This window comes from Hemiscyllium ocellatum, chromosome 19 (genome assembly GCF_020745735.1).
Source record: "Hemiscyllium ocellatum isolate sHemOce1 chromosome 19, sHemOce1.pat.X.cur, whole genome shotgun sequence".
In the NCBI taxonomy this organism is placed as follows: Eukaryota; Metazoa; Chordata; class Chondrichthyes; order Orectolobiformes; family Hemiscylliidae; genus Hemiscyllium; species Hemiscyllium ocellatum.
The window spans coordinates 12,653,667-12,668,915 of NC_083419.1; the positions used below are offsets into that span (position 1 = coordinate 12,653,667).

The following is a 15,249-nucleotide window of genomic DNA, read 5'->3' on the forward strand; positions in this document are numbered from 1 at the left end:
GTTAGCACTGCTGCCTCACAGCGCCAGGGACCTGGGTTCAATTCCCGCCTCAGGCGACTGACTGTGTGGAGTTTGCACGTTCTCCCTGTGTCTGCGTGGGTTTCCTTCGGGTGCTCCGGTTTCCTCCCACAGTCCAAAGATGTGCGGGTCAGGTGAATTGGCCATGCTAAATTGCCCGTAGTGTTAGGTAAGGGGTATATGTAGGGGTATGGGTTGGTTGCGGGTCGGTGTGGACTTGTTGGGCCGAAGGGCCTGTTTCCACACTGTTAGTAATCTAATCTAATCTAATTAGCCATGATTGTAAAGAGTGGCAGAGGAGCTCAGCTGGCTTTATTGCTGCTCCTGCTCTTAGTTTTTTGTGAACGTTTTAAGGTGGTAGTTTTGGGGGCATATCTCTTCACATTTTAAGGTCTCAAACTTTACTCGAGGAAGAAGCCCTAGTCCGTTCAGTAATGCTATTTTTGATGTTTATTAATGTGTATATTCCAATCTGGGCGCTTCCCTGCTACTCTAGTGGTTAGGATTTTGCAGTTTGACTGTTGTGCCCCAGGATCAATTCCCAATTAGGCAATAAAGGGGCTCTCGCGGTGCAGTGGAGTTGTTCCCATCTCTGGTCTGGAAGGCCTACACTCAAGTCCCACCTGCTTCAGAGTTGTATCGTAACACTATAAAAAATATCTGTTCCCATGACAGTGCTTCTAACTTTCATTAGAATAGGCAAGTGAAGTTTATATTAATGGATCAGCTAAAATGCAACATATCTGGATTTTTTAATCATTCTTTTGTTTTGTAACTTACGACATTGTTTTTATGAATACTTTTGCAGATGGCATTTTTAGATCATAGAGGACTACGTAATAGTAGCCCTAAGGTGCGAAGTAGGACAGCGTACCTGCTCTCCAGATTCATTAAATCTTTAAGGTGGGTAAACCCGATAAGCAATGAGACTCCTTCCAGCTTTCACTTTGATTGGAAATCCTTTGTAATACCTAATAGCAGGTACTTTTATCATGAGGTATTAATATTTTTAAAGGGTAAAAGTCTGCATTGAGTTCTGAGTTGTTCCATGAAGGGCAGTCTGGTGGAATCTAGGTGCTCTCCATCACTGGCTGTGGCTGTACGTGCCCATGGGGTGGGGGGAGGAGAGTTCTGTGTTCCTGTGTTGTAGTGGTGGTGTGTCCTAACACACACGGGCAGGGAGATGGTCTGGAATGCATGTGTTTCAATGTGAGAAGTGTAATAAGCAAGGTAGATGAACTCAGAGCTTTGGTTAGCTCATGGAGCTATAACATTATTGTGACTATGGAGACTTGGTTGAAAGAGGGACAGGACTGGCAGCTGAATGTCCCAGCATTTAATGTTTCAGTTGAGGTAGAAAATGCTGTAAAAGGGGTGAGGGGGGAGTTTTTTTAACTGGTAAAAGAGTATCTCTCAGCTGTACCGAGGGAGAATACAGGTCATTCTTCCATAACACGCATGTTGTCAATGTGAAATGGCTGTAAAGCAATTGACAATAGGGCCCACTGTTTCTCAAACACAGACCTTTAAAACATGAGTTGGCTATAATGTGATTACATTGCCAACACTAAGTGCTATTTGTGTTGCGCGATTCTTGTGTGGGGTGGGGTCACAAAGAATGGAACTTTCACACTACAGAAGAGATGACTACATCAGAGGACTTGTTCAGCGAGGCAGTATGGGTAGAATAGAAAGATGAAATGACAATGCTGGGGGTACAGTTCTCCCAACAGCTAGTGGAAGATAGAGAAGATGATTGTCGACCAAGATTGGAAAGGTGTAAAATCAGCAGGGTTGTTGTGGTGGGTGATTTTTAACTCCCCCTTTATTAACTGACAATCAATTTGTACTAGAGGCTTGGATGGGGCAGTATTTGTAAGGACCGTTCAGGAGGGTTTCTTAACACAGTATGTAAACAATCCAGCCAGGGAAGGGGTTACACTGGACCTGGTTTTGGGAAATGAGCCCGTCCAGGTGAGTGAAGTTTCAGCGGGGGAACATTTTGGGAGTAGTGACCATAATACCATGAGTTTTAAGATACTCATGGATAGGGATGACAGCAGTCCTGGGTGAAGGGGTTAAGTTGGGGAAAGGTGAACTGCAGCAATATTCGGCAGGAACTGGAGAGTGTTAATTGGAGGCAACTATTTACGGGGAAGTCCACGTTGAGCATGTAATTCAAACAGTAGTTGATGAGAGTTCAGGAGCAGCACATTCCTGCAAAAATGAAGGATAGGTACGGCAAGTTACTTGAACCTTGGATGACCAGAGATGTGTTGAGGTTGGTCAAAAAGAAACAGGAAGCAAACATAAGGTCGAGGAGAATGGGAGCAGACGAAGCCCTTGGAAAGCATTTAAACAAGAATGAGAAGGGCTAAAGGGGGGTCATGAAAAGTTGTTAGCAACAGGATTAAGGAGAATCCCAAATACATATATTAAAAGCAAGAGGGTAGCTGGTTTCAGGATTGGCCTGTTTGAGGCTAAATGAGGGAATCTGTGTGAAGCCAGAAGAGGGAGTTGAGGTCCTAAACAAACACTTTGGTAGTATTCACCAAAGAGAAGGATTTGGTGGAGGATGATCTCGAAGTGTCGAATTTCTAAGCCAAGTTGCTATTAAAAAGTAAGAGGTTTTATACCTTTTTTTTTTAAAAAAAAGATGCATTAAGGTAGATAAGTCGCTGGATCCTGATGGGATCTATCCCAGAATATGGAGGGAGACAAGAGAACAAATTGGAGCATTGACAGACATCTTTGTATCCACAGGGGAGGTCCCAGAGAACTGGGAAATAGTCAATGTTAACCCATTGTTTAGCAAGGGTAGCAGGTATAACCCAGAAAATTACAGGCCTGCAAGCCTCGCATCAGGGTTCGCTGAGGCAAGATCCCTACGCATTTAGGAACAAATGGACTTTATTAGCGATAGACAGCATGGTTTTGTGCATGGGAGGTCGTGCTTCACTAAGTTGATCGAGGTTTTTGAGGAGGTGACTAAGATGATTGAGGGGAAAAATGGCTGTTAATGTCTACATGGACTTTAGTAAAGCCTTAGACAAAGTCCTTCAAGGCAGACTGGTACAAAAAGTGAAGTCACATATTATCGGAGTGAGCTGGGAATCTGGATACGGGACTGGCTTAGTACTGGGGGACAGGGTAGCTGTGGAAGGATGAAGAGTTGACTAGTGTTTCACAGCAATGTTGAGACCTCTGCCTTTTGTGGTCTACATAAATGCTTTGGAGGAAAAGTGACTGGTCTAATTAGAAAGTCTGTGGACTATACAAAGATTGGTGGAGTTGTGGAGAGTGAGAATTGTCAGGGGATACAACAGGATATAGGTCAGTTGGAGGCATGAGCAGAAAAATGGCAGACGGAGCTTAATCCGGACAAATGTGAGGTAATGCATTTTGGAAGATTGAATATCGATGGAAATTATATAGTGAATGGCAGAATCTTTAGGAGTATTGATGTGCAGGTTCACAGATCACTGAAGGTGGCAACACAGATAGAGAAGGTTTAAAAAAAAAGGCTTATAGCATGCTTGCCTTCATTGGAAGGGGCATTGAGCGTAAGGATAGGCGAATTATGTTTTATACAACTTCAGTTCGGCTATGCTTGCAGTATTGCATGCAGTTCTGGTTTCCACATTACCAGAAAGATGAGGATGCTTTGGGGAGGGCTTGTGGAAGGTTTACTGGGATGTTGCCTTGTTTGGGGGATTTTAGCTATCAAGAAAGTCTAGATAGACTGGGTTTGATTTCATTGGAACACGGGAGATTAAGGGGTGACCTGAGAAGTTTGTAAGATTGTGAATCGCATGGGTAGAATGGAAAGTGAGGCTTTTTCCCCAGGGTGGAGGGGTCAATTACTAGGGGACACCGATTCAAGGGCAGAGGAGAGGTGGAGTATAAGAGATGTGCGAGGCAAAGTTTTCCACACAAAGGGTGGTGAATGCCTGGAGTGTGCTGGCAGAGATGGTGGTCCAAAGCAGACACGATATTCAAGACTGCGTTCAGGAAGCACCTGGCCGAATACATGAATAAGAAGGAATAGAGGGATTCGGTTTCTGTAAGTGAAGACGGTTTTAGTATGGAAGGGCAAAATGTGTTGGATTGCTGAAGATCCTGGTCCTGTTCCTGTGCTGTATTCTTTACTTTAACTCTGGGCTATATGTGCCCCAGGTTTGTGTTCCATCTCCAGGTTAAATAACCACAGATGTCATAATACAGCCAAACAGGTTGGTTATCAACCTTGCATCCTGCCAATGCTGCTGTGATAGGAGGCAAGAACAGTAAAATTTTCTGGTCAGCTCAAACCGTGTGGTCGCTACAGCACAACAAAAGAAAAACAGTTTAAAAAAAATCACACCGCACCAGGTTATAGTTCAACAGGTTTATTTGGAAGCACTAGCTTTCTGAGCACTGCTCCTCGTTCAGGTAGTCTTATTCTCCACAATCACCTGATGAAGGAACAGCGCTCCGAAAGCTAGTGCTTCCAAATAAACCTGTTGGATTACAATCTGGTGTAATTTTTAACTTTGTACATCCCAATCCAACACCGGTATCTCCAAAACAAAAAAAGCCTCCCAAGTTTTAAAAAAAGGTTCCCCCCACAGGTGCTTGCCGTGAGCAAGTGTTATTTTCATTTTTAGGAGCTCTCACTCCTGTTTTGTTTTAGTGTATCCCTTGCTGCCTCTCCCTAGTGTGTATAGCTCAGAGCAAGGGGAGCAATTAAAGTTGCTGCTCAAAGCAACAGAATTGTCACTAATTTGAATTGCTTGTAAATATGAAACTAACTGTCTATCTTTACAGTAAACATATGAATCTGTACATCGAGGATATTTTGAACAGAATACAGGATTTACTGGTCCTCTCTCCTTCAGTAAGTTTTGAATTATCTTCTGTTTGGAAATCTGAAAGAGATTAAATTATTTCCTCAGGCTAGATAATGCAAATCAATTGATTTCTGTTGGAAAAGGGAAAGGTGCTTTTAAAAAAAATTTTAGTCCCAGGACCAGGACTACGGAAACACTGTTGTGAACACTGCCTTTTGCACTGATTTAAGAGAATAATTTCAAACAGTTAAAACCATTCTGCCTATCAACTGATTAAATAACTCCTTTCTCTGGCTGGTGTCAAATTGTTTGGTTATCCTTCCAAGCTATGCCTTGGGATATTTCACTTTTAAAGGCAATTTCTAAGAGCTAATTATTGTAGCTTGTCTTGAAGGTTTTTGCAAACTGTGCGTTACACCGTGGAATACCTGATCTGATGTTCCTCTCTGTTCTGGCCAGTAAAATGCCAAAGTTGATTTTGAATGCTTTCTTTTTTCAGTGTGCATTATATTCTGACTGTCTTTGATAGTTCCTAAGTATTGTAACGGTTTGCTTTCATCCTACTTCAGGAGAACGGTTTCCAGGCTCTTTTAACCAGCGACGATCAGCTGTTTATTTACGAAACAGCCGGAGTACTAATTGTGAATAGTGAATACCCGGCAGAGAGGAAACAGGCTTTGATGAGGGACTTGCTCACACCACTAATGGAGAAGTTCAAAGTGTTCTTGGAGAAACTCTTAACAGAGCAGGATGGGGAGAGGCAAGCTGCATTGGCAGACTGCTTAAACCATGCAGTGGGCTTTGCAAGGTTAGCCCTCTTGTAATTAAAATTCTAAGTGGCATGACACAAAGCCATGGGGTTACGGACCTCATTTTCTGAGTCCATGTTTAGCTGCTTCATGTAACTATATGTTGATGTAGTTATGATCTATGACCTTTCAGGAATACTTCAGTTGGATATATATCAGCTTTCCTTTAACAAAGCTGAACTGGAGCAATATATGTTACAGATGTTTAGGTCAGAGTGGTGCTGGAAAAGCACAGCAGGTCAGGCAGCATCCGAGGAGCAGGCAAGTCGACATTTTGGAATAGGCTATTCCTGATGAAGGGCTTTTGCCCGAAATGTCAATATTTCCTGCTCCTCGGATGCTGCCTGACCTGCTGTGCTTTTCCAGCATCACTCTGATCTAAACTCTGGTTTCCAGTATCTACAGTCCTCACTTTTGCCTATTTATGTTAGTGTTACAGAAGTATTTTCAAAACTGCAGTGGTTCTAAGGCCCGTCTTCATCTCTGGGACAACTAAGAATGGATGGCGGATATCTGCTTTTACAGCATTGCCTGTGTCTAGAGTTATTTCTAAAAGCATATTACCCTCTTACTGCTGAATTCTTTCTTCTACTGACTCCCAGCCGTTCTGAATCATTACGCTGCTATCCCGAGTGCTCTGCTGCTCATGCTCTCCAGTTTGCCTGTAGTCCTCATTTATCCATGCTGCCTAAAAGACACGCACTTGTACGGCTGCCTTGTGTTGAAAAATAGTAATGTTCATTTGAAATTTTACTGGAATACCTGAGTTGCCCTGGAGAAAGTGCCTCTTATCCAGAAATTTTAAAAGGGAAAGGGCTTTCCTTATCCTGGAGGAAAGACAACAGCCGCCAAGTGATGTGATTTCATAATCCTTTCTGGTTTGTTTTCCGTTTGCATGTCATGCTTTTTCCTCTCTGCGTACTCACCCCCATTTATTTTTATGCAATGAATTGATCTATGAGATGTTTACCACATAATGATCTACATATGGATTTAAAACAAAGGCATACAATTTGTATGTACTTCGGAAATTATATCAAAATGACCACTAGTGCCAAGGGAATTACATTGGGGAAGGCCAGTGAACTCCTTCATCTACACTGCAAGACCCTAAAGTTGTCACTTTTAGTCCTTTCCTAAAAGATTCAAGCCTTCTGTTTGAATTCTACCTTATTTTACACTGCAGTCCTCAGTCAAACTGTCAGCTGCAAATGATGCATGTTTTAATTATTTGAGCTACAATATTTCAGACTAACTTTACGATCCAGGAAACTTGTATTTTAGCTTAATAGTTCTCGTCCTTAAATTCTGAATGGCAGGCCCATTTTCAGCCTGTTCATGTGCCATTGAACTCATTTTCTTTTCAATCTTTCTTCTTTCACCTCTTGTCCAGTCTCCCCTCAGTTACATTTTCAGATTTCTTTTGATACTCCACAACTTAGTTTCCTGGACCCACCCACTGCCTTTTCACCATGTGTGCACTCCCTCCAATTCCATATTCTGTGGATGATCTGAAGGCCCTCGGCTTCCTTGAAACGAAGCCTGAATATTCCCATTCCGCTGACACCCTCCCACAGCTCACTGTCCAGTACATCCAATAGTATTATCAGTGCTGTGTCCTATTTTCATCCTAATTTGGAAATCTCATTTTGCTTCCATTTTCCATCCCCCTCTCTTTTACTGCTCCATCTATGACTCTTCCCTTCCTTGACTTCTGTTCCCATTTCTGCGGATAGACTGTCTGTAACGTATCCATTGACTCCCACGTTTGACTACACTTCCTCTCCCCTGTTTCCTGTAATGAAGACTTGATCTAAGCGCTGTTGTGTTAATCCATTTCTCTTATTTACAGCCGGACCAGTAAGGCCTTCAGCAACAAGCAGACAGTGAAACAGTGTGGCTGCTCTGAAGTGTACAGAGACTGCCTGCAAGCATTCCTGCCAGCTCTAAGTTGCGCTTTGCAGAAGGAAGTTCTGCGAAGTGGTGTTCGGACCTTTCTTCATAGAATGATCATTTGCTTAGAGGAAGAAGTTCTTCCATTCATTCCTACAGCATCAGAACACATGCTTAAGGACTGTGAGGCAAAGGACCTTCAGGAATTTATCCCTCTTATTAATCAAATCACAGCAAAATTTAAGGTACGATGCTTAGTTTGTGTTTTGAAAGTAGTTTGAGACTTGTTAAGCCAAATGCCAGCTTTGCTAAGTGGTAACACTTTCTTCTGAATTGGAAAATTGTGTGTAAGTCCCATTCATGATTGAATGCTCAAAGCCAACATGCACTGCAGTCATGGAGTGTTGTATTGTTGGAAGTGCAGCTTTCAGGTGAGATGTCAAAGCCATTTCTGATTTACCTGCGTAGTTGGATGCAAACAGTCTTGTGGCATTATTGAAACATGGTATTGTCCTGATCATCCCTCAAATCAGTGTCAAAACTAAATAACTTATTTTGTTGTAATTTGAGGGACTCCTCTGTGTTCAAAGTAATTAACGTGCATATTTTATCAAATTAACTCACTGTGGAATACAAAAGACAAGCATCCACAAGTTTGTTCTTTCAACTCACAACATGGGTCAGCACACTTCAGCTTTTATTTCTTCACGCCATTCCCTCTATCATAAAGTCAGAGCGATGTACAATCATCAAATCATGTTCAGCATTGTTCATGACACTTTATACTGAAACTGTTCATGTCCATATGCAGTAAGACCATGACAAATCCAGGCATTTACTGTTCAGTGGCAAGTAATGTTGGCATCACAAGTGCCAGACAATGCCATCTCCAATAAGAGCATCTGTTGCCCCATAACATTCAATGGCATTACCATCGCTGATTCCCCACTATCGGCATCCTGGCATTTACCTTTAATCATACATTGAACTGAACTAGCTGAATCAGAAACTAGATATTCTTTGGAGAATAGCTCACGACTTGTGGCCCCTCACAAAGCTTGACATCCGTCTACAAGGCACAAGTGGTGGAATACTCTCTCTCATGCCTGGCTGTGTGCAGCTGCATCAAGACTCCAGTTTGACACCATCCCGGACAAAGAGGTCCATATGATTGAAGTCCCATCCACCATCTGCGTTTACTCCTTTCACCACAGTGTGTACAATCCATAAGATGCACTGCAACAACTTGCCAAGGTTCTTTTGACAGCACCTTCCAAAGCCACAACCTCTTCTACTTGAAAAGATAAGGGCAACAAATGCATGGGACACCAATGCCTCCCAGTCATAACATGTTTCTGACTTGGAGCTGTATTGTTGTCCTTTCATTATTGCTGGATCGAAATCCTGGAATTGTTGAGATGTTCTTACATCCCAAGAATTGCAGTGGTTCAAGAGACAGCTCACTACTGCCTTCTCCAGGACTATTAAGAATGGGCAATAAAATAGTTCAAAGAACAGGCCCTTTAGCCCACCAAGACCAAGATAAGACATGATGCCTTTTTAAAAACCTTTCTCTCCAAGAGGTCTGTATCCCTGCGTCCCCTGCTTATTCATTTTAATTGGCACCTGATAAACCTGCAAAAATTATATACCTGAAATACTGGATGTTTACTGTATTATCATGAGTCCCGTAATGTCAGAGCCGTCAATTGAGAAGGCTGTTTGCTGGTAGATATAAACAGTGATGTGCATGCCCCCGCATTATATTTCTGTTACTTAGTGTGTGTTTCCACATTGATTATGTGGACCCCTTGATTAACTGGAATATCTGATCAGCCAGTACACCCCTGGTCCCAGTTAATAAAACGTTGGCTGTATCTGTCAAGATGTCTTTCAGCTGAAGCTTCTGTTTCCATCTCCAACCTCACCCCTAGCAGCACACTCCAGGTAGTTACTACTATTTATATCAAAACCTTTCACATCTAGTGCAGCAAGGTAGCTCAGTGGTTACCACTAACCAGGGACCTGGGTTCGATCCCACCCTCTGGCAACTGTGGTGTGTGGAGTTTGCCCATTTTTTTCCGTGTCTGCACGGGTTTCCTCCAGGTGCTCCAGTTTCCACCCACAGTCCAAATATGTGCAAGTTGGGTAGATGGCTGTGCTAAATTGCCCATGTGTTCAGAGGTGTGCAGGCTAAGTCGCTTAGCCATGGGAGATGCAGGGTTATAGGGTAGGGGGATGGGTCTGGGCGAGGTGATCTTCAGAGGGTCAGTGTGATTCGATGAACTGAATAGTCTGTTTCCATACTATTTAGGATTTTATGATACCTATGATCTCATTTAAACTTACCCCTTTTACCTTAAACCTATATCCCTTAGAAATTGACTTCAACTAGCCATTCTGTCCATGCCTGTCGTAATTTTATAAACCTGTATCAGGTTACCCCTCGTTCTTTATTCAAGTGAGAACAAACCAAATCTGTCCAATTTCTCATCATAGCTAATCTCCTTCCTGATGGAGTTTATCCCTGAAATGTCAATTCTCCTGCTGCTAGAATGCTGCTTCACCTTCCAACAACACATTCTCTATTCTAATATCCTCCAAACCAGGCAGCGTCTGTACCCCCTCTAAAGCCAATACCTCTGGTAGTGTGGCAACCACAGCAGTACACAAAGTACTCAAAGGCGATATTATGTTGTGCTGAGCAATTGGTGTAATCCTGAGAACACAGCTCAGACTTGGGAGCTCACAGTTTGGGAACTTGATTGTGTGTGGGAAACTATATGTAACAATTCTTGTTCTTGCATTGCTCTTGTTTTCTGGTGAACAATATTTGAGGTTTGGCTTTAAGTTGTGTATTGTGGCCCAACAATGTTTTCTTTACTGCAAGAGAAAACTTCAGTTATAATTGTTCTATGTTGAATTGTTACAATATCCTATTTTGAATTAATACCTATAACCACAATGTTGTGATTTCTCTCTCCATTTGGTAAAATATTGCTGTTTTGTGTTGTTGCAAAATGCCTTCCTTTCCACAGACACAGATTTCACCATTTTTGCAACAAGTATTTATGCCTTTGGTTCAAGCTATATTTGAAGTATTATCACGGCCCGCAGAAGAAAATGACCAAACCGCGGCACTTGAAAACCAGATGCTCCGCAGAAGTTACTTTGCATTTCTACAAACCGTTACAGGAAGTGGAATGAGTGAGGTCATTGCAAACCAAGGTAAATGAATTTGTAAATTTTCAGAAAAAAGTTGGTGTTGTTTTCTCCCCCCCCCAACCACCTCCAACCCTTACTACTAACATTGCTTTTTGAAATAACCTCGTACATAAGCAGATACATTTATATTGAAGCAAAGGAGGCTATTCAGACAGCTCAGCAAGTGAGTTATCCAAATTAGTGCCATTCCTACTGTTCTCTCATAGCCCTGACGATGTTTTCAGTTCAGGTATTTATTCAACGTTCTTCTGAAAGTGTAATGGACCAGACTAGACCAGAACCCGCTCCCCTGATATAGTAAGGAATTGGCCTAGTCTGTAACAGTTATTTTCCAGATGTCATTTGGTCCATCGTTAGGCTTTAATCAAATCATATTTTCTTATTACAACATGGTTAAAATACAAAAAAAGTTGGTGTAATTTTAACTCTATTGACAAACTTAATGTACTATTTAACCACTGATCATCAACTGTTTCAATCTAGGCAGCATCCCATAAACACACCGTTTGACAAAAATGCAATTCTGCAAAACAGTTAATAGTCTCACTAGCTGTCTGTCTGTGTAGTCCAGGGCAAGCAAACAAACGATTCGCCTTTTTGACTTTTGAGGAAGTCTCTCATCTAAGACTTCACTATAGCAGTTGGGAACTCGAGCATTCAGCTGAGCAGCCAGTGAAAAACCTTCAATTAACTCAAAATTGCAAGGAAATCTCCATTTGTTTGTGTGTGTGTGTGAGCCCTGACACGACCTGCTCATGATTCTTTTGTCTCATTTTAAAAGATCACCCAGGGAGAACTGAAAAGCTGTTCACCACCTGCCTGTTCGAAGCAGGCGTTCCAGAACCACTGGCAACCTATCCCCGTCCCTAGCAGAGGAAACCAACACCGAACACCCCTCTCTCAAAGGCACAGTTTAGTCATAAAAGATACCATTGAATTTGCATCAATCGCTCTTTCAAACAAGCCGTTTCTGATCATTGTAACTCTCGTTCTAAAATTAAACATGTTCTCGCCCTCTGGCTGTCTTGCCAGTTATCCTCCATCTGTGACACCTCCATAAGGCAGAGGAACAGAAGGAGGCCTCTCAACCTTTTGCGTCTCCTCTGCCACTTCACAAAATCATGGCTGATCTGGCAATCTTCAACTCCATTTTCACTCTGCTACTTTTTCTCAGACTACATTTACTCTCTCATCAGGTAGCTGTCCCATTCTGTTTTGAGAGCAGCATGTCAGAATCTGCCTCCTCCACACACCATGCATTCCATGTTCTAAACAATTGCTGTGAAAATAAGATATTCCTTGCGTCACCTTTTTTTTGTTTCTTTAATCCTTCCCTTTTCAATTACTGTTCTTTTGATTCTCTCCTACACTCTACTATTTGGAATGGTTTCTTGTTTTGTCTGACCCCACCATAAATATGAACACCTCTGTCCAGTTCTACACTCAACTTTCTCTAAGGAGAATTGTCCACACTTCAAAATATCCATATAATTGGTTGCACGGATGAGTGACCTCAATCTCAAAATCTTTTCTTCACCCCCCTTTAATGCCGTCACATCCTTCTTAGAACGTAACTCCCACAATTGGGCATTATTACTACTGTTTCATAAAGGTTCATCTTTTAAGGGGAGGTGTTAAACTCGTGGTATTATTGCTCGACCATTAATGTAGAGACCCAGATAATGTTCTGGGCACATGGGTTCAAATCCCACCACAGCAGATTATGGATCTTGAATTCAATAAAAATCTGGAATTGAGAGTCTGATGGTGACCGTGAATCCATTGTCGATTGTTGACAAAGCCATCCGTAAGATCACAGCTGATCTGATTGTAACTTCAAATCTGCAGTGCCACTTATCCTAATGACCTTGCAGCCCCTTGCTTATCTTCAAGAATCTACCACTGTCTTAAAGATATTCAACGACTTTGCTTCCATCATCCTTTCAGAAAGAGTCTTCCAAAGACACTCAATCTATTGAGAGAAGCATTTTCCTAACCTCTAGTTTAAATGGGTGACCTCTGGTTTTTAAACAGTGATACTTTGTACTAGCTTTTCCCACAATAGGGACCGCCTTCTCAAATTCACTTGTCAAGATTCTTATGTCTCAATCAAGTTATCCCACTTCTGGATTAGATTAGATTACCTACAGTGTGGAAACAGGCCCTTGGGCCCAACAAGTCCACACCGACCTGCTGAAGTGCAACCTACCCATACCCCTTCACTTAACGCTACGGACAATTTAGCATGGCCAATTCACCTGACCTGCACATCTTTGGACTGTGGGAGGAAACCGATCTTAAACGCCAGCTGCTTCCAAGCCTAGCCTGTGCAATCTTTCTTCAAGTGAGCCACCCCTACTCTGTCCCCGTTCGTGTCCAGCAAACCACCTCTGGACTGCTTCCAGCAGTTATCCACTCTCTCTCTCTGAAATAAAGTGACAATATTGTGCACAGTACTCCAGATGCAGTCATAATGTTGCTATTTGTATATTTTAATTCCCGTTCTGATAAATTATAACATTGTATTAGCTTTTGTAGTTACTTGCTGTGCCTGTTCACTAACACTTTGCAATTTGTGTGTAAAGATTCCCAGTCTCTCTCCATCTCAGAGCTTTGCAATCTGACTCATATGATTGTGTATTTTGAGGTGAAGAATTTTTTCAAAAATGTCACATTTTACCTCGTTATGCTCCATATGCCATATCCTCATGTGCTCTTTGCAACTTGCTTTCCTATCTGTCTTTGTGATATCAGAAAATTTGTGAAGCATTTCTTTCATCTCTCGTTTAAACAAATTTACCAATTATAAACAGTTGAAGCCCCAGTATTGTTGTTACTTGTAGCTAAGCTGAAATGTTGCGCCCCCAAACACACCAATGAGCTTTTACTTTCCACAATAATCTTAGGCATCTTCTCAAATGCATTCTGGAAATCCAAGCGTGCCTATTTTGATTCCCTTTATCCACAGCATGTAAATAACTAACCAGGATAGGTTTCTGCCTTTTTGAACAAAAGGTGACTAGGCTGGAATGTAGCAAATGTGACTGTCCCCAAATGTATCTTGGGAAAATGAAAGCCAATGCAGTTTCAGTGCTTTACTACTCTATGCCTGTATTTATATAACTATTATACAAAAGCAAAATACTGTGGATGGTATAATTCTAAAATTTAAAGACTGGAAATGCTTAGTGGGTAAGGTAGTTTTTGTGAAAGAATACAGTTACTGTCTTAGAGATTATGTTTTAGCAGAACGAATGAAAGGTTATCTCAACTTGCCTGGACTAATGAGTATTTTCCAGTGTTAATTTTTGTTGCTTTTGCTTCCGCATTGCAACATGGCCTCATTGTCTCTACCTGCCACCTCCAATGATTTTGTGTACGATGTCACTTGGTATCATACTGCGGTGTTGTATTCTGTTCCCTACATACTGATTAGTTGGAGGGCTTTTCTTGTTTCGGGAACCGGTCAAGATCTGATTTTAACAATGCCTTGCCATTCACAAATATTAATGCCGGTCCTCATAACTTTTTTTTTTAACACATGTGCAATAATTCTCTCCCTCCCAGGTGTACAGAATGTCGAACGTGTCCTGTTTACAGTCATTCAGGGAGCGGTGGAATTTCCAGATCCAATTGCTCAAAAAACTTGCTTTATCATTCTTTCAAAACTAGTCGAACTTTGGGGTGAGAATTACAAATTTCCTCAGTTGCTGAGAACAACCTTTTATTTTGCTTTCAAGCAAATACCTGGTTTAACAGAATGTTATTGTTTCCAGGGGGTAAAGATGGCCTTCTAGGATTCGAAGACTTCATCTACAAACATATTGTCCCAGCTTGCTTTTTAGCACCACTTAAACCGACCTTTGATTTAGCTGATGCTCAAACAGTCTTGGTATGTATTGTGTATATTAATTATATGAATTATATCATAAGAAATTAGTTTGCAGGTTTTTCTTAATCTCTGCTATTCATTCTTTTATGGGATTGGAGTGTCTCTGGCTAGAGTAGTATTGTCCATCTCTACTTGCCATTGAGAAGCTGCTGCCTTGAACTGCTGCAGTCCAGGTGGGAGAAAGTGAGGGCTGCAGATGCTGGAGATCCAAGTCAAGAAGTATGGTGCTGGAAAAGCTCAGCCAATCAGACAGCATCCGAAGAGCAGGAGTCGACATTTCAAACATAAGCTCATCAGGAATGCTGGGGGAGGGGGATGGATAGCCAAGGGGGCCAGAGAGATAAATGGGAGGGTTGCAGTCCATGTGGTGAGAGGACACTTAGCGAGGGTATTGCAAGACTTTGAACCAATGTTAGAGAGAATGCATTCATTTGAAATGAGAGTAGATACTGATGCTCAGTCATTATCCTGCTGTAAAGTGAAATTAAAGCTCGTTGTACATTGTACTATGCGATTCAGGTACAGTCCCTCTTCATTTGCCCTTCCAGCCATATAATGTTTGCCATGGCATTAATTTGAAGCC

The 15,249-nt window shown here is 41.9% G+C and overlaps 1 protein-coding gene across 3 annotated transcripts in view; it reads left to right on the forward strand.

Moving 5' to 3' along the window:
• The window catches only part of xpot (exportin, tRNA (nuclear export receptor for tRNAs)), a 55,891-nt gene that overhangs the window by 28,177 nt on the left and 12,465 nt on the right, over nt 1-15,249 (forward strand). For all 3 annotated transcript variants that reach the window (XM_060839238.1, XM_060839239.1, XM_060839240.1), the window contains 7 exons: nt 827-921; nt 4,825-4,894; nt 5,417-5,655; nt 7,509-7,794; nt 10,588-10,777; nt 14,342-14,458; nt 14,551-14,666. In XM_060839238.1, coding sequence (XP_060695221.1) covers nt 827-921; nt 4,825-4,894; nt 5,417-5,655; nt 7,509-7,794; nt 10,588-10,777; nt 14,342-14,458; nt 14,551-14,666 — 1,113 coding nt within the window. The remainder of the gene's footprint in view (nt 1-826; nt 922-4,824; nt 4,895-5,416; nt 5,656-7,508; nt 7,795-10,587; nt 10,778-14,341; nt 14,459-14,550; nt 14,667-15,249) is intronic.